Source organism: Stylophora pistillata, chromosome 5 (genome assembly GCF_964205215.1).
Source record: "Stylophora pistillata chromosome 5, jaStyPist1.2, whole genome shotgun sequence".
NCBI lineage: Eukaryota > Metazoa > Cnidaria > Anthozoa > Scleractinia > Pocilloporidae > Stylophora > Stylophora pistillata.
The window spans coordinates 24,239,274-24,266,619 of NC_142523.1; the positions used below are offsets into that span (position 1 = coordinate 24,239,274).

The following is a 27,346-nucleotide window of genomic DNA, read 5'->3' on the forward strand; positions in this document are numbered from 1 at the left end:
TCTAAAGGAGCTCTTGATTGTTTAACAAATTCTCCTTGTCAGCACCTTAGGAAATGTATAGAGAACAGTATGGAGAATATGCGAACTGATGTTAAAGTGTAAAGGGTTAAGGAGAAAAAAAGGGAACAGATACCGTATTTCTCCGATTAAGCACCCAGGCCCTTATTTATAAACTCGGCTAAAAGGAGGCGCGTTTATTGGAAGGAGACCGCTCAATCTAGCTTGGCCCTAATAGGCCATTTTACAGTTGTGTACTTAGTTGCCAAGCCTTTGATTCAGAGTGAGGCTGAAGGTGACCTTGTTGTGATAGAGACCTGTATCAACTTAGCATGATAACAAAGTGATTTACATTTGAAAGGCAGCAAGGTTTGTATCATAACAAGGTCACCCCTAGCCTCACTCCCATTCAAAGGCTTGGCAACCAAGCACACAACTGTAAAATGGACTATTGAGTCAGCGCAACAGTGGGACGAAAATTAAAAGAACAGATAACGTACATAAAGGAACTCTTAACACATGGACATAAGTAAACTGGAACAGAAAAGAAACTTTTCTCCTGAGCTGGTTCCGCTCTAGTTGAAGCTTAGAAAGCTGTAAATAAAGTGGATATAGAAACAGCTATTTATTCATATCTTTACTATCTAAGAAAGTGAGGGAGGAGGAGGTGCGTATTCGAGAGGGGAGGGGGGGAGGCACTTTCTTGACATTAGGGACCCTAACAAGTCAGGACAGCAACGCCTAGGAAGAATGAGTTTATGTTTCTAGCTAGAATTCCGAAAATGGCTGCAGGTGTTTACCGTCTCTTACGACGTCACACGTAAACTTGCGCATAACGCATATAAGCAGCGTTGAGTTCCAAGTTGAAATGATTTGCCGTTCGCAGACGAAGTAAATTTTGGCGATTTGCAGAGGACGGCAAAGAAATGTGCAAAGTTCTAAACGCATGTGCTGGCTATTGTTCTGTCCATAAGATCTTTTATTTTTCTACGTCCTCGTTGCCGTCGCCGTCGTGGTTTGCGTAAGTATAGGTAATCGCATGGGGCCGAGTAAAATTAAGGATTCATATCACGCGTGTTTTCGGAAGCTGCTGAAATTGCCCGAGTCGCGCAGCAACGAGGGCAATTTCTGCAACTTCCGAAAGCACAAATGATATTAATCCTTAATGTTACGAGGAACCATGTGATTACTTGTTTATAATATAAGGGGCAAATGTTTTCTTACTGATCTCGCGCGAAACAGGACGCCATTGTTACCTTGGCAGCCGTTGCTAAGCGATTTTCAGCCGATCATTTTCACGTAATTTTGCCCGGGGGCAATTACAAAAATTAAGAAAAAATGCCCTCTGTCTTGACCAATCACAATTCAGTAATTTTGCCCCTTATATGATAAGGTATATTATTACCACGGGGGCGGGCGCTTTTGGGGGAGGGGCGCTTATTTAACGAAATACGGAATGCAAAATATGACAAAAAGGACGAGGCTATATTTCCACGACATTTATTTCTATCTTTAATACTCGGTGCTTACAATTTACAGTATTATACATGTTAAGAGCAGTATTCAATACAGAAGGAACACTTTCCCTTTTACTTGATTCCAATTACAACTGATACGATGCAAATAAAACTTCCTAAGGTCATAAAAAGTTAAAATTTTTAGGATTATTAAGTGTACATTTTATATTCCCCAATCTTAAATATTTCCAAGCAATTTATTACTTAGAAAGAAATGGAAAAACTAAAGTTCCCTTCATCTAATTGTTAATCCCCTTTTCAGTTTTAGAATGGTCCCCGATCTAACCTCGAAATAAAAACGGGGAGATTGTAGATTATTGGATAAACTTTTCAGTGCAATTTCACTAACAAATAAAAATATATAGATTTGACTGCATTCGTTGTTGAATATAATTTCCATGTTCTATTAGCCAAATAGCTTTTTCACATAAAAAGGAAATTTACTCCTCTAATCACTTATTTACGTCACACGTTTTTCGTTTTGTTGTCTGTGGCGTGACAAGTGTCACGCAAGAGCGACAAATATTTAACAATCATATTCTATTTATATCAGCTCCAGAGTGGCCTAGTCGAAAAAATTGCAAGCCTTGAGACAAATTCACTTTACTAAGAATCTAAAGTAGAAACAACGAACGAAAGAAAAGACTCATAGGCTGCGCTAAAGGACTATATACCAACTATGGTGAATTTTTATAGCCTGGGAGCAGGCTATGAAATGCGTATACGCATCAAAGCATTGCAGGAAGCGCGTTTCTTTGCTCGCGGGAAAAGATTGGAGACAAGAGGTATGCTGAGGGACTGGCACTGATAACGAGCCTCAATATCAATACCAGACCTATTGCAGACCTCTCGTTGCTTAAGGCCTCATACTTTCCCGCTAGCGAAGAAACACTCATGCCGAGGCCCCAATGACGAGAACCTGCTTCTGTTTACGATGTTCCATACGCGGAACTTTCACGTCGTATTTCAGAAACTTTTGCTTCATCGGGAACAGCTAAGTCTAGTTGAATATCTACAACTCACAAAAGTAGCTTTGTCAAGATCTTCTGATCACAATTAACGATTACAAACTTGACAACAAAGCAAGCACAAAATACTAATCTGTTTAGAAGTTAAATAGCAAAATCGATAACACAAACCAAAAAGGTTTGACACGGACTGGAATTGACGAACACGAAAACTTTACCATGTAGCGTGAAAATCTCGCAGGAGTTTCGGTTGGCGGAACGACTTGGTTCTGATTCAAAATTAATGAAATTTCTGCCGGTACTTTTCTTAAGGTTTTCTTTTCAAGCTGCAGAATATCAAAGCAAAAGAGGAGCGAGCTGCAAAGTGGATGATTCGTAGATAAAGATTTCGAGTGACACTCGAACACGTAGTGAAACTTAATTTGCAGGTGGATATTTCAATCACTAAAGGTAGTAAACTCTTTCCAGCGTCTTATTTTTAAGGATTTTTTTTTTCTAGAACTCTTTTTAGCGGATCAAGGATAACTCCGGAAGGATGAAAAACACAGCCAAATTTTCAGCAACACAGTTGGTGATGATTTCGCACACAAGGCGAAATGGTTCCTTTAGAGTCTTAGAGTTAGTGCTGTGTACCAAAGTAAGGATTTACAAACGAGAATCCTCGGAATTGTCCCTGGTCCATTGACTGCAGCAAATCTTTGTCTGTTGGAGTGAAGCGTGGTGCTTCCATAGTGAAATCGGGATCAAAATTATTCGTATCGTGGTCTGAACCCTGTTGGGGTAAAACAGGGACCAAGGGTTAGTAATGTGAAAAAAAAAAATCATCATAAAAATATCACACTCATGGAGCTGAGTATCTTTCGTACCACAATCTCCCGTTTTACAGTTTCCTGTACAACCCTTGTTTAGCCCAGTAAGAACACACTCTCTAATCCCCTTCAACGGCTGCTTTTAAGGCCGCGTTCGTCAGCAAATACTTTTTCCTTGCTTTATATTCTTTGTCTTGGACTCAATGCGCTCTTGAAATCCTAAGTTATCTTTTTATTCTTGCATTTTGCTCATGTAGGAACTTTTTGGGGTGTTTACCACTTTCCTCTCTCCACCTCGGAAATCAAGTTTTAGCTAGTTCTTTTCTCTGCTTTTTTATTTGTAGTTCTTTCAACAAGAATGTTGTGATGTGTTTTGGCAATTGACTATACTCAGCCCATTCCTCCTCACTCTTGCGCACGTTCTACCATTTCTTTGACAGTAAGGGATAATAACCCCACACCTCTCCTCGCTTCCCCTTCCCTTCCCTCCCCTCCGCCAACAGCAGTTGACCTGGGACTGGCCGTGAGAATTAAGATGGCCACTTACCACATTGGGTAAGGGATAATAACCCCACACCTCCCCTCACTTCCCCTTCCCTCCCCTCCCCTCCGCCAACAGCAGTTGACCTGGGACTGGCCGTGAGAATTAAGATGGCCACTTACCACATTGGGTTTGAATGGCGGGGTTAGTCTCCTGTCTTCAAGCTTAACCCAATCAATGCGCTCGAAAAACTTGTGATTTCGTATGGCCGGGTTGGTTCCATTTCTGTAGCCAAGCCTCTCCATTGGAGTCCTTTCAAAGAGCTACAAGAATGCGATTTAAACAAGGAAAGAAAACAGTTGGTGACGTCTGATGTCATGCTAGTTATAAAGAGCACGACACGCTTGTGTTGGTGTCACGCCATGCTCAAGAAGAATTGGAAAGGCTATTCCCACTAAAAAAAAGGGCTAGCGTGACGAGTCAAGTGTTACTTCATCCAGGACGAAAAACCAATAGTCTCTCACGAAACGGAAGGCGTTACACGACACTCCAAAGAACAGTTGCGAAGGAGACTCGCTCACGATCGAAAGTGGAAAAAATCTTTGGCAAAAGAATCGCCAGGCATGGCCGGACTTACAAGTCCTTTATACGATCTCTGCACCTTGCCTTATATAACAGATAGAAGAGGTATTGTTTTAACGTCGGTTACAGGTTAAGCTAGGTTAAGACAATACAAAGAGGTAATATTGCTTGTATGTAATACTTTTGTCAGAGCTTTATTACATCATTAACCCTTCACACTTTTAGATCAGTGTGCATATTCTCCATACTTTCCCTATAATGCTAAGGACGTTAGTTTCATTTCTTTTATGCTCGTGACGAAATGAACACCAACTTAGGGAGCTCTTGATAGTTCAACGAATTCTCCTTGTCATTTACCAAAGGAAGTCTCTGGGAGAACAGCATGGATAGTAGGCATACCGACGTTTGGGTGCACAGGATTTTGCCAGGATCAAAAACTGTGCCGAGAGTTAAATCAAATTTCAGCCCTCCTTTCATGCCGTAGAGCGTGAACTGTACTAACCTGGCTCAAGCAATCTTCTGCAGGTTGTGAGATCCATTTCGGATAATGAACTCTGTCGCGGCAGATGGAGTCAAATAGATCTTCTTCGTCTTCACCGGCGAACGGAGACTGTTGAGAAAAACGAAAATCACAATGTAATGTGAATAACACATCAAGAACGCTTATGCCTGGAATTTTGTCACCGTTAGACTATCGAAAAGGGGAAACTTCCACTCGAGTTACATTATGTCTCCAGAACAAAACGTTACAATTTCTGGGTAAAAAAATTACTAATGGTAATAGGAGCGAAGGGCTAGCGCTCGAAACGTCAGCTTTGAAACTCTTCGCGGTCGCCAGTTTACTTTATTAACTCCGTTGATAAAACCAAAATGACCTTGTTACTCTCACCGACGCAGCACCACAGTTTCTTTCGAAACTTACCCCCTTTATAGATTTTACTTCAGTCTATATTCGCAGTTTTGATTAGTGCACACATATAGAGTGCTCTTTAATTGAGTCCCGTAAAAGCAAAACCCAAGTCGTCGCGACGGCCAATCAGAAAAAAAGACAAACAAACAAACAAACTGCCTAGAGTGCGGCAAAACGCGGGTGACCAAATCGTGACTGGGTTTAGTTTTGGATGTGACTGCTTGAGAGAATGGCGCGACTTTTCTGGACCAATCAGAGCGAAGTAAAGCAACACCAAAGCCATCCCGGATTAGTTTCTCGAAACTCAAATGACAACTGCTCTAGTGAAATGATATTTTTAGTAACGTTGACCATTTTACCGAACATTTCTTTTAAATCTTCAAATGTAAGTTTTTAGGATAAAAAAAAAAAAAAAAACACAAAACAGGTCGGAAAAAACAACATGGACAAGTGCAGATGGAGAAGTTTTACACTGATTGCAAATGACGAGCTTGGAAAAACGAAGCTGACATTTTCAAAACGCTCAGATCATGAGGTAGCTCATTCATTAGGGTCCTTAAGCAGTCAGGACGGCAACGCCGAGGAAGACGTCGATTAAAAAATGAAGTTTATTATTAGTTAGAATTTCGCGAATGCCTGGATGTGTTTACTGTCTCGCTCGGCGCCTCACCTCACTTCAGCTCAACGTATGTGAGCAGCGTTGAGTTCCAAATGGAAACTTAAATAGTGTGTCGACGGGGTGTCCTTTCTTAGTCCACGTAAATTTGAATGATTTCACGTTGTTGTTTTGCAAAGGACGGCTACGAAATTTACCAAGCTTTAAAATGTACATGCCGAGCTATTACTCTGTCGATTAAATCTCTTGCTTTCTCACGTCCTCGTGGTTTGCATAAGGTCCCTGTTAACACGTGTGACACGTACCTGACCAATCAGCATCTCGTATAAAAGAACACCGAAAGACCACCAATCAGCAGCCGAGTCGTAACGCCATCCCTTCAGTATCTGCAACAAACGAAGTGAGTCAATCATAAGAGATGTTTTCAATTGAGTATTGAAGGAAATCGGGAATTGGATTGGTTTTCTTTTACTTCGCGATTGTGATTGGTCAGCAAAAATTTGCGCCACTCTCTCAACCAAGCAGATGCAAAACTAAAACCAACTGCGCCTTGGGGACCCGCGTTTTCCCCGCTTTTACGCAGCGTGCTCGTTTTTACTCTGAGTTCTCATCAATTACTTTTTGAATATATTCTACTGTTGTAAATGGCAGTTTTGCTCTCTTTGGATTTAGTTTAAAGACAATCAATCGTAAAGCAGTCTATCAGTTACGTAAAAATGTGATGATAATTGTACGATGCATAAACCATGAGTTTATATGGAAGCGTGGTACAGCTTTTTCGTGTTTCCGAAACAGGAAAGATAAGGCCGTCTACAACTATGCCTTAAATTCTCACTACATAAATCACTTAAGTGTGCTTCCCGCTTTCGCCTAAGTCAGTCAAACTATCGCAAAATCAAAACCACAGTTTGTTGTAACGGCCGATAAGAACGAGGTAAATTTCACACGAGAAAATCCGTGCAACCACCCTGAAACGCGGGAAAACGCTGGTGACCAAGTCGCAAATACTTTTTATTTGCATCTGATTGGTTGAGAGGATTGCACGAGTGTTTTTTTGACCAACCAAATGGCGTATTGAAGCGTAACCAAAGGAATCTCTTAGCTTCTTCACCTTCGACACTAGATTATTAATAATTCCAATGGCAAGCAAAAAAAGAACAGAAAAAAAAATGAATAAGAATTTTACACAGACCTCGGGGGCAATGTAGTCGGGCGTTCCACAGAATGTTGTCGCTTTCTTTGATTCGGATATTCCTTCCTTGCACATACCGAAGTCTGCCAATTTGATGTGACCGTCTGCATCCAGCAGAACATTGTCGAGTTTTAGATCCCTATAAATGACAGTGAGAAAGTAAAATTGTGCATGAGTCAACGGCTGAGGGTACCCCCTTTAGGAACACGCTTCTTTGATAGCGATCTTCAAAGCAAGGAATAGGTAACAAAGTGCAAGCCAGTTCACTTTCCTTTGTTTTAGAGCACATAACATAAGTATCTGTAACAGAAAACACTAACCTGATTCAGAGTTTACAATTTACAGGATTGGAAGTTCAAAACCAAATATATTTTTATGTGCTTTTACGGAAAGTGAAGATCAACTCATTCCCAACATTAAAAATCGATACAGGGGGAAGTGTCACAATAAGTATAACATATGATACTACTTATATCTGCAAGGAAATTGGTACCTGTAAACGATTCCTCGACCATGTAAGAATTCCAAGCCACTCACAATTTCAGCAGCATAGAACCTGTATATCAAAACAATTAATGATAAAGAAAAACATTTTCAATAAACAAGTTCCTGAAGAGAGAGAAAACATGAACGACGATGTCGTAATTACATTCTATGTTGCGAGTCTCCTAGACCAATCGCTGCGTTTAAAAAAAAAAAACAAAAAAAAAAACCACTAACGAAATCCCGGATCAAAGCGCTTTACGGTTGTGGTAGAAAATCAGAACGAAGTAATCACTACAGCCAATCACAACAAAGAAGCATATCGCAAGCAGCCATTGGAGACTTGAAGTAAAATAAGCAAACTGCCCGACGAGCGCGGGAAAACAAGGGTGACCAGAAGCAGTCGGTGTAAGTTTTTTTTCATCTGATTGGTTTAGAGGGAGACAAGTGTTTTCTGGACCAATCACAGAGCAACGTAAAAGAAACCATCACATTAGTCGATTGCTTTCGATACTCAATTGAAAAATGTGTATTAAGTTTAATCACTCACAGCTTGCGTTGTACGGGACTGTGTTACATAGAGAGCAGTTTCAGTTCAGTGTCGAAAAACCAACACCAATGAAAGTAATCACAACTAAAATTCAGAACAAAGGCTAAAATCATCATTAACCAATGAAAGCTCCGTTGCAACCTACTTGAAGCGCGGGAAAATGCGCAGTGCAACAGCCAATCAGAACGAAGGAAGATATCAAGAATAGTCAATGAGAACTCAAAATAAAACCAAGCAAACTACCTAAAGCGCGGGAAAACGCGGGTTGCCAAGACGAAGGTGGTAATAGTTTTGCATTTGACTGGTTGAGATGGTTGCGCGAGTTTTTGGACCAATCACTGAGCGAACATAACTCTATAACCCAAATATGTCAGTAGCTACGCACCTGGTTCTTGTCTCATCAAACTTGCCGACAGTTTGTATGTGGAACATCAAGTCACCCCCTCCGAGGTACTCCATGACGAAAAATAAATGATCCTGAAAGCGAAAAGTTTCATTTTAAGGTCGGGCTGATAAATACTTAAAACGTAAGAAACCAGAACGTATTTTGATTGGGAGCTGTAAAACCGAAACCAAAGTCATTACGAAGAACAATAAAGAGAAGGGACAATATCACCAGAAGCCAATGGTAACCTAAAGTAAAAACAAATGAACCGCCTGAAGCACGAGAAATAACAGATGGCCATGTTCATCTAGCGAACAGGGCGATTATCTAGGCCTATCATAAAACATTTTAGAAAACATTTTATTCGCGTATCGAAACTAAGACGGGATTGCATTAGTTTTGTTTTACTACGTCTTGTGATTGGTCCAAAACAAAAAAAACTCGCACCATCCTCACAACCAATCAGGTGCAAAACTAATATCAACTGGGTCTTAGCAACCCGCTTTTTCCCGCGCTTTATGCAGTTTGCTTAGCTTTATTTTGAGTTTCATTGCCTGTTCTTAATATCTTCCTTCTTTCTGATCAGTTTTGTGATTATTTTGGTTTTGGTTTTACGAAAAGCGAAATGCGCTCTAAAGTAGAACGGAATACCGAAATTACTTTTGACACACAGTTGAAATAAGGTAAAGACTGTTTAACAGCCAAGTAGCCCATCAGATTGGCGGTTTCCGTAGCATAAAGCGACTAGGTGCATTTCTAATCCTCTCCTGAACGGGATGCTAGTCTATCGCAGGGTTACCCCCCAGTATTAAATTCGCCAGTACCCATTAAAACACCTCAGCGAAGAGAGGCAGAGTAGAGACAGAGTGGAGTGCTCGCCTCGGAACACAAAACAATGTCCCGGGCAAGGGCTCGAACCCCGACCACTCGATCCAGAGTCGAGCGCGCTAACCATGAGGCCACTGCGCCTCCCACAAAGTCAAAATAGCACGGAAACTAATCATACCTGAGACTGAAATGCGGAGTGCAAATGAGTCAAAAAAGGATGCCTCGTCGCCAGTGCCAGAATCCTTCTTTCCACCATGGTGCATTCAACATCATCATCTTCTAAAACAACATCTTTTTTCAGTGCCTTAATTGCAAATGCTTGTTTTGTTTCTTTTAGCTCACAGAGAAGAACCTGAAGGGGAAAAATAAAAACTTCACTTAATATCCGACGCTTAATTCTTTTTAAATTCTCTAAACAACCGTACATTTCTGTTAAAATTGTCTCTGAAGAAGAATTACAAATTCATTAACTACATCTAGTACTTAATTTTACTACGATTTGTGTCTAAGTTACACTTCCTTAACTGCTTCGATCAACGACTTAGTGACTTTCCTGTGAGATCACTTCAAAAGTGTTTGACCTGATGTCTCTCCTTTTACCTTGCCAAAGCTTCCTTTTCCCAAAACTTTAAGTAGATTAAAATCTTCGATGTGGTAGAGAGGTTGTTCAATCCTTCTAACATCTTTTCCTTTGATACTAACTGTCCTCTGGGGAACAGGTGGTGAAATGGCGTCCCAGAGAGCTTCATACACGCCAGTATCATCATCGTCATCATCATCATCATCGTCATCGTCACCACGAGCTGGGAGAGGAGATTTGCCCGCTGGACCTTGCTTTGGCTCTTGGCTTATCTTGCGTATCTTCTCTTTCTGCAGATAGTGACGAGGAATCAAATAAATTGTAGTCATGCAACGCTTTCGAGAGGCAGACAATACATACACATCTTGTGCGATGTTTTAACATACAACACTGGACAAAACTGTTCTGGATTGACAATTTACTTTATAATAATGGAACAAGAAAAGAAACCTGAATGACTTTGTCTTTTTAAAAACTTTATTAAATTCCACACATAGAAATTTTTTTTCCAATAAAAATACATCATTGGTTGTAAAAATGGCGGAGATAGAGACGCGTCCGCAAACACCGGTCAAAGTCTGGATCATTCACTGAGAACATTCAGTTGCTTTGTAGCATATTTTTGCCCGGTTTTACAGTGTAATACTGAGCGTCCTGCGTCCTAATGCTCGCAGGCCAAGTAACTAGCTGCTCTATTACAATGTCCAGTAGCCCGTTTCCAGTTTCCAAATTACCTTTAGCCTCTTTTTTAAAGCGAGTCCTGGTGCTCATCCTTTCATATAATAATACTTTTCATTCTCATGTAAATTAAACTCATTTTAACGAGAATGATTGAACACCAGGCCTCGCTTTGAGAAAGAGGCCAAGGATAATTTGGAAATGCCCTATTTCGAGCATAGCACATACACTTTCCTTTCAGTGCTCAAACCCAGCGGGTAATAGCCATGCACCTTCGCAATTTTCTTTTCTAACTTTGATCAGAGCCAACACCACTTGTTGAGGGAAATTCCCATTCACAAAGCCTATCCCAGAGATCAGTTAGTAACACGAAACGCGAGAGCAAATGTCACGATACTAGCGGAAGAGTGAAAAAACGGGGGAGGTTTGGGTCAGAACCAGACCCAACCCAACCTCCCTCGTTTTTCGCTCTGCCGCTTCGTCGCCTGGAACAGGCCTTCGTGCGTATCGCCTTCCACTCGAAAACACAAACTTGTCTAAAAGGGACACAGAAAATAGTTACCAAAGCTCAACTTAACTGCAGCAACGAGTACTCACCTTCGAAATGGCCACTGCCTCTGCAAGCATCATTTGGTTGATACCGCAAGTGTTTGGAATGAATCTTTCGCACTTCTTGTGGTAGTTTAAGCCACATTCTAGAGGTGAAAGAAACTTGTCAGTGTTCTTTCCAACCGTGCTTTGGTCTCATCGGTTGGGCTTCTCAGTTAAATGATTTCTAAAGCATTCAAGTTTCAAGTCAAGTTTATGGTACATATTCACTTAGGTATGATGCACGATCCTCGCAGTAGAGAGCGCTATTTATGCAATAGCGAAAATCAGACCTGAAAAAAATCAGGCCTGTACGGGATTCGAACCACTGACCTCTGCGATACTAGTGCAGCGCTCTACCAATTGAGCTAACAAGCCAACTGGGAGCAGGCCGTTAAGTTGATTCGTAATAAACCCGTGATGATAAATCAGATACAATGAATATATGAAGTTCATATATTTTGCGCTGCGGTTGTAGATACGTATGATGCACGATCCTCGCAGTAGAGAGCGCTATTTGTGCAATAGCAAAAATCAGACCTAAAAAAAATCAGGCCTGTACGGCCGCAGTTCAAAATATATGAACTTCATATATTCATTGTATCTGATTTATCATCATGGGTTTATTACGAATCAACTTAACGGCCTGCTCCCAGTTGGCTTGTTAGCTCAATTGGTAGAGCGCTGCACTAGTATCGCAGAGGTCAGTGGTTCGAATCCCGTACAGGCCTGATTTTTTTCAGGTCTGATTTTCGCCATTGCATAAATAGCGCTCTCTACTGCGAGGATCGTGCATCATACGTATCTACAACCGCAGTTCAAAATATATGAACTTCATATATTCATTGTATCTCATATACAGTTAGCTTTTGTGAGAACAATCTCACCAGCTAGTTTGCAGTTGAGTACGCATCTATATTTATTCAGGATAGCCCCTTCAGTGTAGTAAACACTGGTATCAACGGGGGTCCTGTTACCCACCCATCCCACCCCAGGGGAGGACATCCATCACACAGTAATCTCGTGCGTGGGAAATTAACGTCTCCTGCCCCTAACCCTGCAGGAGACGGGACCTCCATTTATTCGTCCCTATCCGAGAAGACTAGAATATCTAATCATTTCTTGATGTTATAGAAAGGTAGCATATTCTTCTCAATTATTTTAAGACCCTGAGTGTTGGTCCGGCCAGGGCTCGAACCCTCGACCTCCCGCACAACAGTCCAGCGCTCTATCCATTGAGCTAACTGGGAAGCAGGTAGAACACAAAAGGGAAGAACTAACTTGAGATAATAATAATAATAATAATAATAATAATAATAATAATAATGATAATAATAATAATTTAAACATATTTATACAGATAATTCCAACTTCAGCAATTAAAATGAAATAAGATTAAAATTAAGATTTAAAACCATTTACATAAGACTAGAAATATCATTTCATATAGGAAAGCTAAAACTAATTGAAGATACAAGGTGTAAAGTATGACGATCATACCAAACCTGATGAGTCTAGTTTTCTGATAGTATTTTTAAAAACCTTGAAAGATTGAATATGCGAGTCAGCATACTCCTCTTTTAAAATAAACTAACATGACGTTTACCTTTACATTTCAGGCCTTGTTTATACAAGCCATACAGCATGGATCCACAGTGGTCACAAAAAGTTGGTCTTAAGTATGTGGTTAGTCCCAGTTTATGAGGAATGTCAACTTTAAACCTTTCTTTCATTTTCTAGAACAACACCAATAACAACAGCAGCATCATTCAGTAAAAAAGATTTCAAGCAAAGAAATAAATTATTATTAATTTTACCCTTAAACTTCCAAGACATGATTTCTAATTCTGTACTCTAACTGCTACACATTTCCTCATAAAACAGTTACAGTGGAACCTTGATTAACGAAGTGCCAAGGGACTGGCTAAAGTGGTTCACTATATCAAGGGTTCATTATAAAGAGGTTCTGTCACATACGTTTTACTGCAACTTTAGTAGATCGTTCGTTATACCAATGACTTCACTATATAGAGGTTTGTTAAATCAAGGTTCCACTGCACAAGAAGTTAGTGTTAGATCAAGCTTTCCAACTCTACTTGATTAATTTGAATATTCTCATCAACTGTTTGCTGGATAATGTATGGATATTTTTAGGAGAAGGTACATGTTAAAACTGATAATCACTTCTTAGAGTTCAAGGGCAGGACTTGACACTAACTTTTCAACTTACTAGCCAAGTAGTTGGTGACATCTTAGATGCTATGACAATGTCAGTTCGTTTACCAGCCAAACTGGCTAGTGGAAACCGAAATCCACCAGCCAAAACTGAATTTTTACTAGTCTGTGGCTAGTGGGCTACCGTTAGTGTCAAGCCCTGAAGGGTCAAAGATGAAACTGTTTTATCAGACAAGTGCAGAGAGGATATTACATGGTCTCACCGAGATACAAAATTTGTCTTTGATTGCTTAAAAATATTTCACTTGTTCACTTTGCTTACTCTTGAAGACAAATTGCTTATCTCCAAACTGCCATGTAATATTCTATTTATTATATAAACACCAATGAAAACCCAGTATGTAAGGTACAATCTATTATGTAACCATAGTAACAATGTTATTTTCATGCATAAAGGTAACATACTTTATACATGTGTCAAGATATCACGTTTACTTGTGAAAGCTCACCAGATATTTCATTGGTGTCTATATTATTATAATAATAAAGTGCAATGTTCATCCAGTAATAAAGGAATCATGAATGACTTATAAATCCTTATTTACAATTACACTTTAAAGTTCCAGTGTATGGTTTCATTCAAGGTCATTTTAAAGTTCTTAACCCATTAACGTCCAGTGCGCCCGTATGCGCCCATGGGGACCCACACCCTTTCTACGCCCTGTGACGTCATCAATTTTAACCCTGGAGCACGAATTCGAGCATCTACTTGAACGGGTTGAAAATATCTTGCAGACGATACCAGAATGAGCACAATTGAGTGGAGGAGATTGGAGAAATAGCCAAAAAACCGTGTCACTTTGACCGGAAAATCTGCACGAAGATCGTGTTTCACTACCCACCTACCTTTCCGAGCATGTGCTTTGAAAATAATGAGTAGTTTCTGAAAAATCTCTACACCAAACTGAAGCCTACTCAATTTCCAGCAAGTGAGGAGAGACTTTAGGCAAGGAGAGGGGAAAAAAAGGGCAGGAGAAAGAGAGAAAAGTAGAAGTCGTAAGTGGGGCATGACTTTTCAACCCAAAAACTATGTCCAAATTTTGCTCTCTGCGCGTGCCCGAGATTTTCAGGCCGCCATTTTGCATTTGGATCGAAAGGCCGTCGAGTGCACGAGCTGTCAAGTGGTTTTTGGCAAGTTAGAGCTTTTAAAACCCCAACAGTGACCCGAAATCTGCTGGACTAGCTTCAAAACACAGTTTTCCACAAAAGCTGCGGCCATTAATGGGTTAAAGAAAAACTGACTTAAATTATCATATCACAGCTCCTTCCAGTAAGCCCATACCTTGGTTTCTTCGACGACATTTTGTGTTCCAGGGCAGTGGCTGACAATTCTGTCATGGCATTTCTTATGGCACACCTTTGTACAAACTGAAAGTGCAAAAATGTAGTTTAACATACAAACTGTCTTGACATAGTACCAGTAATTTTAGGAAATGCGATTTACATGGAGAGAGCAGTGGGGTAGACAGTGGTGTAATGTTTTGCATGCCAGACACTGAGGAAAGGAGTCTGGGTCCAAGAACTGGCCGCCTCAGAATAGCTGGTGGGTATTTCAGAGCAAGTGATGTATGGGGCCTGTACTCCCTTGTGAAGAGAGCTCTGTGAAAGCTTCCCTGAGCAGCACGAAAGGGGTGACCTCTAACAGCCATCCTTGCTATGTAACAATAGGTGGTATTAGGAATTACAGATTACAAAGCTCACCGGTGCATTGATATCCTTGCTTTCCAAATCCCCTGAAATAAATAAATTGACAGAAGTTTTTATTGGTTAGATATCAGCTGCCAACTACAGCTTATCAGAGATGACAAAACATTTTAATCAGTAAAACAATAAACCATGGATGTTTCAGCAGTCTAGGAAAAACATGAAAAAAGAGTGAAAGTTTTTAAAGAAACTGTGGTGCTGTGTCGGTGGGGGGAACAAGGTAATTTGATTATATCAACTAAGTTGAAATTGTAAATTGGCCACTAAAGAGTTAAAAAGCTGACCTTTTGAGTATTAGCCCTTCTTCATTTACTATGATGAAGGGCTAATGCTCAAAACATCAGCTTTTTAACTCGTTACAGTGGCCAATTTACAATTTCAACTTGTTCAAAATATATAAGTTCAAAATATATACAGTTCAAAATATATGAACTTCATATATTTCATTGTATCTGATTTATAACTTACCGGGTTTATTACGAATCAACTTAACGGCCTGCTCCCAGTTGGCTTGTTACCTCAATTGGTAGAGCGCTGCACTGCACTAGTATTGCAGAGGTCAGTGGTTCGAGTCCCGTACAGGCCTGATTTTTTTCAGGTCTGATTTTCGCTATTGCTTAAAATAGCGCTATCTACTGCGAGGATCATGCATCATACGTATCTAATACCGCAGTTCAAAATATATGAACTTCATATATTTCATTGTATCTAATTTCAACTTAGTTGATATAATCAAATTACCTAGGAAACCATGATTTGAAGTAGTTGTAACTGATACTTACCACATAAATTCTGTACAAACAGAACAAAACACAGGCTGCCGAAAGAATCTAGCAACATAATTGTGTCCATTAAAAATGTGACATTTCTGTTTTCGCATGGCACCACGCCTTCCAGTGAGCCCACTATGGTTTTCATGAGGTTTTCCTTCTTTAGTAGGATCATCTGTAAAATCACAGTTGAACAATAATAACAAAGGTATGCACATCTAATAGATAAGTACAGAATATTATGGTAATCTTAAATCTCACAGTTCTAATGGCCTGCAAGTGCCCCCACTCCCCCATCCCCCCAACCAATCATAAGTGCTTTAAGAAACACCTTTCTCTACCTGTGAAGATTTGAGATGAGTCAGGTTGAGGTTTCTTAGGGGTCTGGCACTATGGACCTCTCACCAATGTGTATTGTTCAAGGTCTCATACTTCCATGCAGGCAAAGAAAATTAATTCTCATGCTGCAAGGCTAACAAATTTGAGGGCCTGTTCACAGACTAAAATTCTATTGAGGTAAAGCTCTGAGTGACTTCTGATAAAGCAGTCATTTCTCTCCCTGTTTTACAATGGAATGCACTTCCTATCTATCAGAAATATTACACCTAGCAATCTATCAGAAAACACTAGAGGAATTTTTTTCCATTTTAGTCCTTGACTCATTTGCTCTGATCTTTTCGTTTCATGTTTACTCACACTTTTGCACAATAGTACATCAACAGATTGCTATTTATCTGGTAAAAGCAGGAAATAAATCAACCGTTCAAAAAATTAACCGTTGACATAATGAAAACTATTGTGCTCCTAGAATTTCAACTTTCTCAGAACACATACAACAACAACTTCCTCATTTTCTTCAAAAGACAAATTAAAAAATCAATCATCTAAACATCATTGTGCTTCTAGAATTTCAATTTTCTCAGAACACACATGATAATAACTTCCCATTTTTCCTGGAACTGTTTATATATCTAGTGACAAGATAATTACCTAAAACTTCAATAAAATGCCTAACTTGAACCATAAGTCTGCCATTGGGTTGAAGGTCCAGCTACGACAGAGAAGAAAAAAATATATATTTATTTCGTTCTTAAAAGCTTTACCCTTAACTTTTAATGATTAAAATCCAGTGACCTGGTTCCCCTGCTAATTAACACTGTAACAGTATGCAAATTAAACTGCAATTTGATTTGGTGTCTAAGAGATAACATGAGGTTTGAACAAAGCTGGACAAGTTGAGTTCATGCCATTAAGAATCAAGTGAGTGCTTCGACCTTTTCACTCTTAATACCTTGATGAGACAATTCTCCATACTGCCTACCATATGTTCTTTATAAAGTCTTTTCTGAGAATTTGGTGTTGAATCAAATGATTATCCCCTAATTAATATTGTCACTTACAACTTATTGGTTGTTTCTCACTTTTTAATCAATCTCTTTGGGTACATATGAAAACAAAGAAAAGGTTAAAATCTATTTCAGATCAAGATAGTCCTAATTTCTAATTTAAGAAGCTAGTGCTTCAAAAATGAGGGGGCAGCAAAAAGAGCTGGGCACCAGTGCTTCTAAAGATCTATGCAATGTAGTTTTTCCTTTTTTGTGACTCAGCTTGCATACAGGAAATGATAATCTCCTGTTTGAGAAGCTACCCTCTAGCCCTGATCAATACAAACATCGGTTGAATATAAAATTTTGCAACATCGAGTCGCGTCATTGCAATACTGTGACAATCATCTCCAGTTTAAGATATGAGATCATATTCAAAGTAACTAAGAAGCATCATGTAGCCATGGTATGTTACAACACAACAATTATATTAACTGCCATCAATGTAAATCAAGTGATTGAAAAAAAAAAAGATGCGCTTAAAATAATATTCTTTGCGTGTCTCTGGCAAAAAGCCATAGGAAACGAGAATGTAAACAGATGATTGAACTATTGAAAGTGTAGATCGAAATGAGATTTTATTTCTAAGAGTGGACCCCTTTCGGCTACTTTTCCAAAGATAAATTAAAAAGATATTAAAAATATTCAGCCGAGTATCCAAGAGTTCTAAAAAGCATATCAGTACGATTATTTCAAATGGCAAAGGAACACTGTATTTCATTCCGGAATGCAGCGCACTCCTGACTGGTCATTCGTTGAACTCTTATGTTATACAACAAGTTCAAATAAAATTTTGCAACATTCTTCGACGATCACAAATATCACATACTGTGCTGTCGCCAGGAGCTTCAGCATAACAAACCGACACAAACTATATTTAAAACAAAATGTACTTTTATGCAAATTTATGCCTCGGACGGTGTTTGAAGTGCTGGAGGAAAGCTTAAAATTCGTTTTTAAGCCGCATGGTATTAGATCGCTTTTGTTTTCCATTTTCCATCCCAAGACTTCTCTTTTTAATCTCCATTAGTCGTAAAATTAATTTGTACAGAGCAGAAGAGAAATCATGCGGAATGCATGTTTATTTAGACTAAAATCATGATCGATACAATCTGTTCAAAAGCATAATATAAATGTATGGATATTTATAAAGGATGGCCAATATGGCAGATGTCGAAACAAGATTGATGTTTGGAAGAAGAGGAAGCTCAATACCGGGAAAAAGTTTTAACAACGAAAATTAAAGCCCAGCTAGAATTTGTTACAAACTCACCCAAACACTAGAAAACCCATGTGCATCACGCTTGCATTGGTCTACCAAAAACTGGACGCCTATGGAGACATCGGCCACAACTTTTCCAGTAGGTTTCTGTAAAACTACAATGGTTATAACTCGGCCCTCGTATAAATGGGTATCAAAGCACTTGTTCCATTCCGGATAAATTGTCTTTTTCTTCTGCACTAGAGAAATTCCATGCGATGCAGACATCACTGCTTCTTTTATGTGCACAGCGCAGTAACAGTCGAACAACTGTGGGTCTTTCACCCAAGTCGACGCCGGCTCGACTTCTATCAATTTTACACGGATAAAACCCATGATCACTTCGCTGTTAACACCAGAAATTGTGAGATTATATCCCGTCTTTTACGCTCTACCTCCATAGCGACATGTCTCCGCGTACGTGTGGCCGTTTTAAAGATTTCCGTTGCTTGTGTTTCCAAGAACAGATTATCGTTTAATTTATAACGTGACTCGAAGTTTGAGAGGTGACTTCACTTTTGGATCGATCCGTGACATCTCCCATACTTGGGCAAGTGCTTCCAAATTAGGGTGTGAAATTCACTTCCGTTTTCTGTTTGTTTTGTTTATTTCCGGGGGTGTTCACAAACGACGTCAGTTTTTTGTAGGCCTTGAAGAGGAGTGCTTTGACGTAAAAGCAACTCGGTGGAGGGTCCATCATATCCGAATATAATCCATTAGGTAATCGCTTCAATGACAACCACAGATACCCAGTAGCAAAAGACAGTAAACAAAAGCAAAAAGACAGTGATTGAAAAAAACAAAACAAAACATAACAAACAAAAAAAAAAACATTAAGATTTAATATCTTCGGAGTTGTTTTGTTTGAGAGCGTGAAAAGTTATAAAAGTTATTCGATGAATATTTTGAGAAAATTGATTACGTTTGTCAAAAAAATACCTCTTACGATCCGTTTTTCGCAGTTTACAGTTTATTTGAAAGTTCTACTGAGATAAAAATTTAATTATTCTTTAGTTAATGAAATAATTCCCATAGGAGGTTGTATTGTTTTTGGGATAAACGGCAAACCTTTGATTTTAATGTTAAAATGAAGGAACGTTGTAAGGAGCCGACCATTTAACTTTTGAGGGGGTGTGGGTGATTTTGAAAATAAATTTCCTGCAAGCGCTTGCTGGGAGAAAAAAATTGCAAGCAGCCTAAATGTAACAGAAAAAGATGTACCAAAAGATAGGAAAAAAATATCCTGCACAGCAGATTGCTAGAAAAAAAAATTTCTTGATGACCAGAAATCACCCACCCCCTCCCCTAAAATGTTAAATGGTCGGCCCCTAAGGGTAATCAGGGGCCGCGGAGGAGGGGAGGAGGGGCTGGTAGGGCCGCGGCCCCACCACTTTTTTTGCCCCTGCCCCCACTTTTTGCGCAAAAAAAATAAAAATAATTACTATGATTTTATTCCTTTTTTCGATTTTCAATATGAAAAAATTATTTTCAATTGTCAGCCATCCCCCTTTACACCTTGCTCCGCGGACCGCGGTCCCTGGACTGTGATAATGATATACAAAGAATAATATGTAAAGGATATGTTTTGCAAACGGCGCACCTGAATTTTCGAGCGTCATTTCAGATAGCCAAATCGTTGATTTATTTCTAGAAAATTATACCTCGATTAGGTGCTTGGCATTTAAAAAGTTTAGGGAAACTGTCTACTGTACTGCGATCATTCGCATTTTAGAGGTGTTTGGGGGACCTGGGACAAATACTGGTGCTCAGACCTCTGTTGGAAATGATAAGTGTGAGCTAAGGACGGGCCAGTACGGCGTTTTCGAATCAAATACGATACCGAGTACGATAGTTACTTTTTTCTTCGATATCGATATCGATACTGTGACGTCATAGGAATAAATAGCAAGTCACGGGATCTGATTGACTAAATAAAGGCACTCTCGTACGGTTTTCTATTCTCATCGACAAGACAGTCAAACAAGTAAAAAATTTTAATTTTATTGGGACTCATTTTTAATTTTCCCGAGTGAATGAAAATGACCGCGATGGTACAATTTTCTACTGACTATATTAAGCAATCTGCAACTTTCACTTGTATTCATGATCATAAGGCATACAATGAAAGGTTACCAGTCGCTGCACGCTTCACTGAAAAATAACTGAACACGGGTGCTCGACTTATTATGGATCCTGCGCTTCAATACTGCGGATACATCAGAGACCCCCTGGCATAAAGGACCATACAGAAGTGCCATACTTTAGAACTAGTAAACCTTTCTCAGTGCTTTTCTCGCTCGAGGTTTTTCTTTAGTAAGCGGGCACAGTACAGTAGTTTGCAATTCATGTTTGTTACTCCAAATCTGTCCTTGTTATGCCTAGATTGTTGTGAGTTGCGATTTTGTTGCCGTTGTACTGAGTGACTTTATATTTACAGTTTATAAAGTCGGGTCCTATTTTAAAGTTGAATATTGTACTAGGGAATGGAAGAAACCGCCACTTTGACCGGTACACTGCGGCAATCTTAGGTTGCTCGCAAATGCTCACATGTACGATCTCAAGCCCTTCGCTTACTTGTCAGCGGTTAGTCGCGGTAGATTAAAGAGCGGTTATATCACGTGCAGTATCGAAAGGATCGATACTCTTCGCTAGTATCGATAATTTTCGATCCGACCTAGGTATCGATGGTATCGATTATTTGGTTTTGGTATTGACCCAATCCTTAGTGTGAGTTAGGTTTTCTCTCCACAAGGAAGTATAACGCACGGCGAAGAAAAATGTGCTAAGAGAGACAAGTTTTCCAAAAAAATTCTAATACGATTCAGTTTTGCCTTTTTTTGTTGTAGGGGGAAGTTTTTATGCGATGACATCGCGCCTAGCTGCCCGCAAGGGACGAAAACTGGTGTTACACTTAGATGTTAACAACACAGTTTTCATCGGCGATTCTGTCACAAAGCAGATGACACCAGAGGCAGCTTTGAACGAATATCTTGTGGATGTCGCTTGGGGAAAACTGGACACCACAGGCTCATGGAAAAGCTTAGATAACAGTCTACACGACAAACCTCCTGATCGAGAAGCGATATCTTACTATCGATTTGCACAATCGAAGTATAATGGAAAGCCACGAGAACAGTTTAAAACACACATTCGGAACTTCACGGACGAAGAGATCGGAAAATCATTTAAGAGCTTTTACAACCAAATGTTGACAGCTCTGCAATTTCCAGGAGACCTGAAAATATGCAGTAATGCAGAGTTACCCTCCTTCACAGACATTTCTGGAAAATCTTATCATTGTATTGTACCATCCTTTTACAAACTTTTAGATTATTTGTTCAAAAGTGAACAAGAGTTTGCCATTATTTTCCGAACTTTTGGTGGAGATGGTCGTATCGTGTTGCAGGCCACAAAAGATTTCATCGATGAAATGATCATCAAGAATCCACAGCATAACCAGACATCTGTCTCAAGTGGGAAGCCTGCGGAAAGTTTAGCATTTGGAGTAAAATTCACAACTGGGACAATGACTCGGTCAAACAACCAAATTTCTTTGGAAGTTCCAGGAGAAGGCACACTTTCAAACTTATGGGATATGTATACATATTTCAGCCAATCCAGAGGGGTGCAGTTAGTTGTCGATGATTATTCATGGTGGGAAGCTCGAAACTTTTGCTCAACAGCAGCAAAACCTCTTTTGATTGATCCATGTGATGAGGCAGTTCATCACATCATGTTTGATGATAATTTCCGCCCATGGGAGCCTGAAGATAGCATTGTTAATGTACTAACAGCAAAGGATAAGCAGTTTTGTAGTGTGGATCCAAAAATGTTTGCTAATGTGTGTGTAGTGAAAACTGATCTTTATCAAAGCATTTGTAATGAAAACTATTTCATAGATAAAATTGATTTGTGTGAAAAGAACTACCAAAAGTTTGTTGGAAAATCAGAGATAAAGAAGTAATTTAGTTGTTACTAGTCGATAAAGTGGTCAGTATTGGGAAATATTGTAAAGTAAAAATGGAGTCAATGAAAGCCAGAAAAAGAGATTGGGCTTTGTGGCATTATGCAGAAAACTGGGAACACCTTAGATTTGTGTGGACACCTTAGATTTGTAATATGATTTTATGTGCAATCTGGTGTTGGTAAGTGCAAGTAAATTTTTCAAAGACAAAAAAATTGCACAAACCCATTGGGAGAGTGCAATTTCATTGTCTTTGAAAAATTTACAGGTGATTATTAAATGAAATTGCATGAGATTTCATGTTATTACTTATTCAAAATTTTCATGAAAGAAGCATCATAGAAAGTCAAGATAGACAAAATTTTGACAGTGTACATGCAATATTTGTAATTTATGCTTGTTTTACAACTTAATGCTTGTGTTGCAACTTTGCACTTGTGGTACATGAAAAATGCACTTGTTTTCAGCCAATCAGAAACATAATTTTTTCATGTTTATTATTATTTTGAAATGTTGTTGATCGAATTTAGATATACAGGCCTTTGGGGATGTGTCATTACACCCCTCCCTTTTCTTTTTTTTTACTGTCACTTCTGCAGCTATAAAAATCAAAGAATGTTGCCATAAATTTTAACAAGAAAATACTGGACACTCACTGACCAAAATCCCACCTGCCCTGCAGGTGAGGGATATAAAATGTATTTCTCCTTGTCTATACCCACCCCTTTGTTTTAAATTTATGACTGCCTCATTTTCAGTCACTCCCTACACTCTTTAAAATGGACACTATCCAAAATTTACCTTATGAGAAAGCTAGTAGCAACTAATGATATAATGTTCTAAGATTTCTTGCTTGAGTATATTATTTTGAAAGCATTAGTAATAGGAACTACCGTATTTTATCGGCTATAAGCCGAGCCTGGCTATAAGCCGAGACCTTAAACTTTTAACTCTTAAACTTAATACGCTCGTCTTCAAACATAAACACAAAACATTCAGCTATAAGCAGAAACCCAGTTCTTAAAACATCTAAGAGCTCATGAAAAATTTTAATCACATTTAGCTTTTAAAATCTGTTAAAATGAAATGAAAGAACAGGTTAATTATCCAGTGGCACGGGCAATTCGCTTGAAAAGTAAGGTGCCATGATAGGAACTTAATGCAATCATGATGGAACAGAAACCTTCACTTTTCCTTTTATTTTGATGGAGGCAAAGCCTTCCTTGATTTCATCCCTTTTAATCTGAGAGATCTGGCAAGCCATAATAGAGTCAAGGAGATATGTTACCTAACCAGGTTATTTCTACTTGATTGTCTGGGAGACATAATAACCTCACCCTCTCCTCTCCTACTAAAATTAAAACACACTACCATAGACCACTTTCATAAATGGCTGCCAGATTAATATTCTTTTGTTTAAATTTAAATTAGCCCTTCAGGCCTCGTTCTCCAGTACAAAATTCAGAAGAATACGTTATCTCAAGCGAGGCCAGAATGGCTAATTTAAATTTAAACAAAAGAATATTAATCCGGCAGCCATTTATGAAAGTGGTCTATGCACCCTTACCTTTTTTTTTCTTTCTGCCATTGACGACCAGCGGTCGTTCCCATTAAAAGACAAACAAACATGGCGGAATGTTTGGCATAGAAGGATCGATCTGCGAGATTTAAATTTGCTCGATCAAGCCTGGTGATATTTCCTCTCGTATCTCAGAAGTAAAGGCAAGTGTTAACTGAATTAGTTGCTTAATATTTTGGCTGCGATTTACGTTTTAAGTCTGCAAAATTAATGAACGAGAATCAAATGGTTAATTGTTCAAGTTCTAGCCAAAGCATTTTTAATCAGCAGATTTTTGTGGGTGATGTTTATCTGTTTCTATTTTTTTTTTTTTGCCTTCTATTTTGTTATTTAGGTGTAAGCTTACATCGAGAGTAAAATATGGCATTTATAGATGATCCAGAATTTGTTATTGCTCATATTCGACATTCGTGTGTCGTGACGGATGAAACAGGTAACTAAACTGTGTTAATATGACACAAATTCCAGTTCTACTTAACAAGCAGATTCCATGTTGCCATTTTTCTGTTCAGTAATAGATCGCAAATGACGTCAAAATGTGGTTAGAACAAAAAAGTGGCACTGATGTTGTAACCACATTTTTAGTGTGCAGACCCACGGCAATATGGAATCTCTTTGTTTAATATGTGATTCAAAAAAGAAAAAATGCTGTTAATGGTGATATCATGTATGCATCTGTACTCTGATAGATCATAAGTGAGAACCAATCAAAATATGTGTTGGATTCAGCTTAGCAATAAAAAGAAAAGCAGAATAAAACCTGGATTCTGGTTCCATGATCAGACACTCGGCCATTGCCACAATGATGAAGATCAAAATTTATCATGATATTATTTCCTTTCAGTCACATTTTTTGCACCGTCACATAACATATTCCCAGAGATTTTGATTTAATTTATGGTTAGATTTTCTTTCACTGTACAGGCATGTGTGAACAAGTTATTATCAATGAAGAGTTTGAAAATGAGAAAGCGATTAAGCATCGTAAGAGAATCATTGGAAAATACTCAGTGGATAGGTACGTAGATTCAAGCTTACAGGATTTCTTTGAGATTTAGGTTGTAAAGGGAGCACCAGTCACTTTTTCAAGAATAATAATGATGATAAAGAATAGTGATAAGCTTGAGTATTCTCACCAGCTGTTTACTGATAATTTATGAAGTTTGGATATTATGGGGAGAAGTTACTTGTTGATCACTTCTGGGAGTCGATTAAATTTTTGACATTTATAATCTGGTGTTAATTTGTGGGAAGCTTTGATTTCAGGGCAACAATCATTTCAAAATCATGTCTAATTTATACCGTCAACAATAATTCTCATGGATGGTATAGTTTAGGTATTTGTTTAATTCTTGTAATTTTCCTCTTATTATCATCAAATAAATTTGGCATTTTTTCTGAGTGAGTGTCTTAATATTGTGTTCTTACAAGGGTGACCATTGTTGATAACTGGAGTGTTAAAATAAAGGGTAGACTTAAGTCAAGTAACAGTGTTAATGTTTTTCACATCTCTCCAGAATGCCCTTTTCAAAATTTGTTGTCTCTTTTTTTCCCCCAGAGATTCTTTTGATTTTCCAAGTTATCCTCAGTCATTTGACATTGCCGTCAGCCCTGGAATTAGCAGAAACTCTAAATCACAAGGGAAGGGTGACCGCAGCAGAAGAGAAAAGTGAGTTACTTTGATTCACTTACTTGCCAGTCCGAGTAGTTTTTTTTAATATTGAATGTTGTAAAATCAAAACCAAAATAATCACAACTACGAGCCGGAACAGAGGTGAACATCATAAATTATTAACCACTGAGAACTCAAAGTAAAAACAGGAAAACTTCCTGAAGTGCAGAAAGAGAAATTGACTAAGTTGAGATCATTGTAATTTTGGTTTTATCAACTGAGATGATTAAGTAAATTGGCCACTGTAAAGACTTTCAAAGCTGAAGTTTCAAGCGCTAGTCCTTCATCAGAGTGAATGGAGGAATTGTGAGTTGTGGGTGTGTTTTTATGCAAAGAATGGAGCTATGCTATTGGTGGGAACATGGTAAAAAGAAAATGAGAATACATTTATTAACTCAGGTGACAAAACCAAAATATTATCTTCAGTTGTTTCTCCCACCAACACAACACCACAGTGTTTTTATAAGTTGAAATTGGTTTTTAGGTTTGCTTTTGTTTGGTTGAGAGAGAGTGCTGTGAGTTTTCAAGACCAATCACAGAACTAATTAAAGCAAAACCAAAGCAATTTATGATCACTTTTGATACTCTATGGAAAACTGCTCTGTCCACTGTACTTGAAACAAAATGTGATACCATAGTTACCATTATAATACCCCCATCAGAGTTGTCACTAAGCACCAGCTGCCAGCAAAATTCACTGTCAAGGGAAAAAGCAGTGATCACCAGCTGGACCTATATAGGCCTGTGATTGCTTGGTAATTTAAGCACAATGGGCAATTATGAGGTAATACACACAAGTTTACGATATTTTACCACCTTTGAGCCACCTCACTTGAAATTTCAGCCAGCAGTGCAGTTTCTTAGTTACAACCCTGGCCCATAAGTTGTCTTTGCAAGACTATTTTAATGAACTTTAGAATATAATTTTTTCAAGGAATGGAGAAGTCAGGTGTACAACAGTTTCATGGAAGGAGGGACAGAAGAATACTATGAGTGGTATGACATGATATTTAGTTTGTTAAGTACAAAATGCATGGCTCAAAATAATTAATGAGATTTCAGGCCCGTACAGGCCTGAAATTTTTTCAGGTCTGATTTTCACTATTGCTCAAATAGTGCTTTACTGCGAAGGATCGTGCTCATATACGTAATGAGATTTTATTAGTAACTATTAAATATTGTTATAGATTGTAATGGATGCTATCAATTCGAAAGTAGGGCTTGACTCATATTCAAACTTGTCTTTCTTCAGATCAAACTACATTTTATATGTCGAACAATTTGATGCTGACAGCATTTTTTAACTCAGAAATTTGAAAATCATATGACCAGGTGGGGGAGGGTTAGTGTGCTTAAGAGCAAAGTGGCCCATTCAGTCAGAATTCATCTCATTTTCCTCAGCATAAAGTGACCAGGAGTAACACTCCCCACCCTCCCCCCTCCTCTGGATTGGTCTGCATCTGCAGTGCAGACATCTCATTAGGGCAGGTTAACATTATAAGCTCGTGATCGTTTATCCAAACGCCAAGTTTGATTTGGAGTCAGAGTGGATGGTGGGGCTAGTGGACAGGAGAAGGATGAGAAGACTCCCCCACCCCTCCCCAGCCACAAA

At 38.8% G+C, this 27,346-nt stretch overlaps 3 protein-coding genes across 12 annotated transcripts in view; 2 read left to right on the top strand and 1 right to left on the bottom strand.

The window, feature by feature from the left end:
* Positions 1-1,481: 1,481 nt before the first annotated feature.
* On the bottom strand, positions 1,482-19,029 carry LOC111324611 (protein kinase C delta type-like). Of its 2 annotated transcripts, XM_088760731.1 has the most exons (16): positions 18,532-19,028; positions 16,864-16,924; positions 15,886-16,048; positions 15,101-15,132; positions 14,682-14,767; positions 12,771-12,900; positions 11,174-11,271; positions 9,919-10,188; positions 9,497-9,670; positions 8,491-8,582; positions 7,566-7,628; positions 7,073-7,211; positions 6,186-6,266; positions 4,857-4,964; positions 3,955-4,095; positions 1,482-3,254 (listed from the first exon to the last, which is right to left on the bottom strand). In XM_088760731.1, exons 1-16 carry the CDS (start codon positions 18,853-18,855, stop codon positions 3,102-3,104), a joined length of 2,115 nt encoding a protein of 704 aa, XP_088616857.1. In that variant the 5' UTR covers positions 18,856-19,028; the 3' UTR covers positions 1,482-3,101. The 2 variants fall into 2 exon arrangements, with proteins under 2 accessions (XP_088616857.1, XP_088616858.1); XM_088760732.1 differs by lacking the exons at positions 12,771-12,900; positions 14,682-14,767; positions 15,101-15,132; positions 16,864-16,924 and having other exon boundaries at positions 18,532-19,029.
* Positions 19,030-21,114: 2,085 nt separating this feature from the next.
* LOC148730942 (uncharacterized) lies at positions 21,115-22,494 on the top strand. The gene is made up of 2 exons (XM_088759691.1): positions 21,115-21,246; positions 21,366-22,494. Exon 2 carries the CDS (start codon positions 21,383-21,385, stop codon positions 22,481-22,483), a length of 1,101 nt encoding a protein of 366 aa, XP_088615817.1. The 5' UTR covers positions 21,115-21,246; positions 21,366-21,382; the 3' UTR covers positions 22,484-22,494.
* Positions 22,495-24,065: 1,571 nt separating this feature from the next.
* Positions 24,066-27,346, top strand: part of LOC148730943 (target of rapamycin complex 2 subunit MAPKAP1-like) — a 23,236-nt gene continuing 19,955 nt past the window's right edge. For 3 of the 9 annotated variants that reach the window (XM_088759688.1, XM_088759689.1, XM_088759684.1), the window contains exons 1-5: positions 24,066-24,205; positions 24,397-24,495; positions 24,987-25,080; positions 25,621-25,731; positions 26,669-26,730. In XM_088759688.1, the coding sequence (XP_088615814.1) occupies positions 24,423-24,495; positions 24,987-25,080; positions 25,621-25,731; positions 26,669-26,730 (340 nt within the window). In that variant the 5' untranslated portion in view covers positions 24,066-24,205; positions 24,397-24,422. Of the gene's footprint in view, positions 24,206-24,396; positions 24,496-24,967; positions 25,081-25,620; positions 25,732-25,798; positions 26,519-26,668; positions 26,731-27,346 lie in introns of those variants that run through there. The other 6 variants (XM_088759685.1, XM_088759687.1, XM_088759682.1 and 3 more) reach the window with 4 other exon arrangements.